Source organism: Panicum virgatum, chromosome 2N, assembly GCF_016808335.1.
Source record: "Panicum virgatum strain AP13 chromosome 2N, P.virgatum_v5, whole genome shotgun sequence".
NCBI lineage: Eukaryota > Viridiplantae > Streptophyta > Magnoliopsida > Poales > Poaceae > Panicum > Panicum virgatum.
Genome location: NC_053146.1, coordinates 3,962,181 through 3,967,990, shown reverse-complemented (window position 1 = coordinate 3,967,990; position 5,810 = coordinate 3,962,181). Strand labels below are relative to the sequence as shown.

Genomic DNA, 5,810 nt, shown 5'->3' with positions numbered 1-5,810 from the left:
AGTAGGGTACTACAAATCACTCACGGTCAGGTGGAGGGGGGTGGCCAAGATTGTCACGGGGCCGCCGGCGAGTTCTGGTCCGGAGGAGGGTCGTTCGATGCGTTCCACGACTGATTCTGTAAATAGAAACACATAAATTGAGTAAGAATAACAAAGATATAATAATTAATATCTACAAACAAAGCATACTCACGGGAGTGTCAGAAGATCCTGCAGGAAAGTAAGGCTGAGCTGGTACGGCGAAGGGAGGAGGCGGCGTCGCATAGTTCATCGACGCGCCAAGTCCTTGCATCCAGGTGACCATGCTGTACAACATAACCGACTGCTTCTCCCTCAGCTTCCGCTCCTGCTCTAGCTTGGCCTCGATCTCCATTCGGCACCTCCTCTCCTCCTCAAACTTTGCCTCCATCTCGGCCTACAAGATTTAAACCTCCATGTTACAATACGAAGCAAAGTTTCATTTTAATCATAGAACGGCAACTAAATCTAAACTAACCTGTCTCTGGTGCACGCTGGCCACTGAAGTCTCAGGCCGTGGGCGTATGAGCGGGGTCGAGTCGGTGGTACTTGCCCTAAGCTGCGAGAGACTGGGCGTACTCGCCGTGTCGACCAAGCTGTTGGCGATCAAGTACCGCCCGTGCTTCTTCCCTTGTCCCGCCCTCATGATGGCTTCTTCGGAGAGTGGTGCAGTGGTCGGATCCCAAGTCTCCCCATGGAGCGCCCTTCCCACCTCCGTGTACGCATTGATGCGCGCGTGAATGCTTGGGTTTGTGTAGGCCTCTAGTGGAGCCGCCGGGTTGTAAGCCACGTCCGACGTCGCCCTTTTCATGTGAGACATGGCGTACGCCGTGAAGTCGTTGCAAGACTGGCCTGGATGAGACTCCGACTGCCAAGAAGTCAACAAGATGATTAGTAAGAATTAAAAATATAGCTTTAGAAAGAATGAAGAAATTAGTGAACTTACCCAAGTATTCTTGTACTCGCCGAGGCTAAGGCTCCCTTGATGATGTGCCGGACCCGGCATCATCAAGCGGCGCTCCCGGCATAAGGCGTGCTGGTGGGCCCAATCCTCGCTGATCCACTTGTTCACCATCATAGACCAGCACCCGGCCTTGTTTGCGCACCAGTTCGGAGGCACCTAAACGTAATGAAGTGCATGACATATTGTAATATCAAATACAAGATAAATGAGTAGAGATGACATTTATTTACCCTTAAATACTGGTCTCGCGTGAGGAAGATGTCCCTTGCGGCTGGTTTCTTGACACTCCTCTTCTCGAACTCGGCGCAGTACACAACGACGGCCTGGACACACGCTTCGTAGTGCATGTCCTTCACCAGCTTGTAGCAAGCCTGGTGAGCCAGCTCGTTCGCCCGGGCCTCATAGCCTTCCTCGCACCTGTAGAAATTCTGCATATATACCCACAAGATAATTGCAATCATTATTCCAAAAATTGAAACAGAATGCGATATTTCAACCATTTTAGTGTGAGGATGACTTACCCACAACTCCCCGACCACCCGCCTCGCTTTGGTGGTGAAGTTCCTTCCTTCGCGTTCAGTAGCTTCCGGGCTGGCCATGTAGTGGTCCCACGTGTATGCCGGCTCCAGCACCCCGGCATGCATCACGAGCCCGGGGAAGTGCAGCCGGCACAAAAGACCCAAGATACCATTGGGCTTCCGTTTGTGCTCACCAGGCTGCACAAAAAACCACCCCCTGCAAGAGTGTTTAAGGTAAAATTTTAGTTAGTATTGCAATTTTAAATATATGTAATGCATAATAAATAAGTACTAACATACTTACTTAGGCTCTAGTGGCTGAATCATCGGGCGTCTCGCTAGAGGTATCGGACGTCGCGGGAGTTGCGACGGTCCACGCAACCACACCACCCGCTCATCTCCTGCCGCCCCCTCCTCGGCCTCCTCCTCGTCCTCCTCCTTGCCCCCCTCCATGTGCTCCTCCTCCTCCTCGCTCCCCTGGTCCTCCACCCTCTCCTCCTCCTCCTCCTCCTCCTCCTCCTCCTCCTCCTCTACAGGAGAAGGGGTCATCTCCCTCCTCCCCCTCCTCACCTTACCTCCTCCACCACTCCCACTACCTCCTCCTCCACCCCTCCCTCTTCGTCTCCCTTTCCCTCCCCCTCCTCCACCACCTTTGCGAACACTACGGCTCCCGGACCCCTCGGGTGCGTCGGACCCACTACCGCCTCCTCCACCACTGCCTCTGTACAAGGAGCTCAGCCAAGTCATCTTGTGACCACCTGGCATCTTTGTTTAGTTACCTGAAATCAAAAGGAGTGAACGAATTAGTCAAGATAAACAATACTTGCAAATAAATGAAAATAAAGAAAATATAACTACAAATTAACATAATATATATTACATATTGCGAGTCCTACTTGTTTTAGAAGTAGTCATCATAATCGGGATTAGCTGGATCGTAATCCTCATCATCACTATCAGCTATGTCAACATAACCAGCAGAATCCGAAGGAGGAATGTCATCTTCACTGTCTCTGCCTAAACGTAGTCGCTCTAGTAATTGTAAGTCTTGAATATTTTGAACCTCATCTCCACCTTCCTCGTCAACTTCCCTTTCATTGTCGACTTCCATTCCAATCTCGTCGGATAAGTCTATCTCAAAATTCCCTTGTAGCCCCTCTTCTTGAAAAAACTCTCTATCATTGTTGTAATCTTCGTTGTTTGGGAGAGGTAGTTTGCCGTGTGGCGATACTTTATACACAACATCCCAACCCCGAAGACGGTGGTCGGTTTGGCACGGGTATGAGAGATAATAAACTTGTATGGCTTGTTGAGCCACAATGTGCACATCTTTGCCTTGTAACGTTGAATCCTGTCGAATTTCGACTAGGCCAACACTAGGGGTATGCCTTGTTAATGTTGGATCAAACCAATGGCATTTGAAAATGACTGGAGTGAGTGGTACAGAACCATGAAACTTGAGTTCGTATATTTTTTTCAACTCTTCCGTAATACTCGACTCCGTATTGACCTGGCGTAAAAACGCCGGTATTAGTGGTTCTTCGATTGGGTCGACTCTGCTCGTATGTCATTGTGTGGAAGCGATATCCGTTCACTTCATAAACGTTAAACGACTTGGCCCTGTAGCTAAAACCATCGGCAACCTGTCTCAACTCGACACTCATGGACGAATCAGTTTGGCCCTGCAAGCGTATGCAGGATAGTTTGTCATATAGTTTGAGGACAACAAAATGGAATAGAACTATGAATTCAAGACAACCTTCTGTTGAAACCAATAAATGAAATCGGGTTGTGAATTTCCCGCGCCATTTTTAAGAAGGCTCTCCATTTCCATCAGGGTTGGAGCCCTTGAGCGATGTCAAAATAGTTGTTGAAATTCCCTGTATCAAAAATGGCAAAAGGGGTTGGATGCTAAGTAGTGGAAACTTGTGAAATGGAAACTCGTGAATTGGGAACAATGTTGAGTACTTACGCAATATACGACTCCACCTCAGAAAGGTTGGTTAACACGTATAGCATGATACGGCGCCACTCTTCATGGTTCAAGGTCTTGTACCTCGCATCACTTGCACTTCCAAGTTGTCCTCGGAAGAAGCTGAGACTCGATTCATTATCGCCAGCATTGTAACGAGGGGGTGGATTATGCACGCTGGGAAGATTGTCACCATAGTATTTGGTTGTGATGTTTGACACCTCCTCCAGAATATATGATTCTGCAATAGAAGCTTCAATTTTACATTTATTTTTGCATTTCGTTCGAAGGACCTTCTGACATCTCTCAATTGGATAGCACCAACGGTACTGCATAGGCCCCCCATCCGTGCCTCGTACGGAAGATGTAGAAGCAAATGCTGCATCGGATTGAAGAAGGCGGGTGGAAAGATCTTCTCCAGCTTACATAGAAACACAGGGGCCACTTTTTCCATGTCCGAAATGACGACCCAAGATAACTCCTTAGCACACAGCTGGCGGAAGAAATTGCTCAACTCTGCCAACACTCGCCATATATTATCAGGGAGATAGCCTCGAACCATCACAGGAAGAAGCCGCTCAATCCATATGTGGTAGTCATGACTCTTCAGCCCGTTGATTCGCATCGTAGTCAAATTAACTCCCCTCCTCAGATTCGCTGTATACCAATCTGGAAATTGTAACTTTTTGATCCACTCTAGTGCTTCCTTTTTTTGGGGCCTCGTTAGGACGAAATCCGCCGGAGTCTTCCTCCATTGTCTCCCTGGACTCGGAGTCTTCATTTCGTATCTTGGTCTATCGCACAACGTTGCCAGATCCACTCGAGCCTTGACGTTGTCCTTCGTCTTATCAGGAATGTCCATGACAGTTCCAAAAAGAGCCTCGCCCCAATTCTTTTCAGTGTGCATGACATCAATATTGTGTGGAAGGAGGAGATCATTAATATAGGGAAGCCTCCACAAGCCAGAGACCTGAGTCCAAGGAGATCATTAATATAGGGAAGCCTCCACAAGCCAGAGACCTGAGTCCAGGAATGTTTTTCGCCATATCCCACAAAATCACCTGCATCATTGACCTGGAGAGCATCTATCTGAGCATGAAGCATGGCACCCGTCAGCATCTGCGGTGCAGATTGTGTAACTACGACACCTTTCGCGAAGTTCTTAATGTCTCTTCTAAATGGATGGTCAGCAGGAAGGAATTGTCGATGTTTGTCAAATGACGAATACTTGCCCCCCTTTCTCAACCAAATGAACTGCAGAGTTGCCTTGCATGTTAGGCATGGGAACTTTCCATGAGTACACCACCCGCAGAAAATGCCATACGCTGGGAGGTCATGCAGAGAGTAGTGGTACCACACATACATTCTGAAGTTTGTCTTTGTCGCTCGGTCGTACGTCCACACCCCCTCCTCCCATGCTTTGATCAACTCATCGATTAGAGGCTCCATGTAAACACTCATTTTATTCCCTGGGTGCTCAGGAATAATCAACGACACAAATATGGTTTGTCATTGAAAGAGAATGCCGGGGGGGGATTCAAGGGAATAACGAACACGAGCCAATATGAGTACGATGCGGCCATCATACCATAAGGATATATTGAACCCATCAGTTGCCAGCGCAACACATACATTACGAGCTTCTTTAGCTTTCTCATGATGAATCTCATCAAAATGAGTCCATGACTCACCGTCGGAGGGATGCACCATCTTATCTGGTTGTATCGAACACCTTTTTTGTGCCATGTCATCTATTTCGCGGTTTCCTCGGTCATATAGAGTCTTTGGATCCTCTGAATGAACGGAAGGTAACATACGATTTTCACAGGAATCGTGAGCTGTCTCTTAGGCTGACCGTCACCAGCATCCACCTCCAGGAATCTTGAGGATTTGCATTTTGGACAGTAAGTTTCAGCCTCGTGCTCTTTCCTAAATAAGATGCACCCATTAGGACAAGAATGTATTTGCTCATATGGCATCTTCAGTGCACTAAGGATTTTCATCGCCTGATACATTGTATTGGGCAGAATGTGATCTTCCGGAAGCATGCTCCCAAAAACGGTCAACATACTATCAAAGGCGTCTCGGCTCAGGCCAAACTGAGACTTTAAGGCCATAAGGCGTCCAATGCCGTCCAGCTGAGAAACCTTTGTTTGGTCGTGAAGAGGTTTTTGTGCCGCCTTCAACATCTCGTAAAACGCCTTTGTGCTTGCCTCTGGCTCCTCCTCTTGCGGTCCTTCACCGAAATGTGCCTCTTCATAGTCGTCTAACATGTCTCCAATCCCACCAGCAACATCACATTCATCGATGCGTTGCCTCACGACCTCGTCCCTCATAC

The 5,810-nt window shown here is 48.1% G+C and overlaps 1 protein-coding gene across 1 annotated transcript; it reads right to left on the bottom strand.

Moving 5' to 3' along the window:
- Positions 1 to 825: 825 nt before the first annotated feature.
- Positions 826 to 1,953, bottom strand: LOC120659153. The gene is made up of 5 exons (XM_039937200.1): positions 1,805 to 1,953; positions 1,504 to 1,717; positions 1,347 to 1,410; positions 965 to 1,010; positions 826 to 886 (listed from the first exon to the last, which is right to left on the bottom strand). Exons 1-5 carry the CDS (start codon positions 1,951 to 1,953, stop codon positions 826 to 828), a joined length of 534 nt encoding a protein of 177 aa, XP_039793134.1.
- Between the last annotated feature and the right edge of the window lie 3,857 nt (positions 1,954 to 5,810).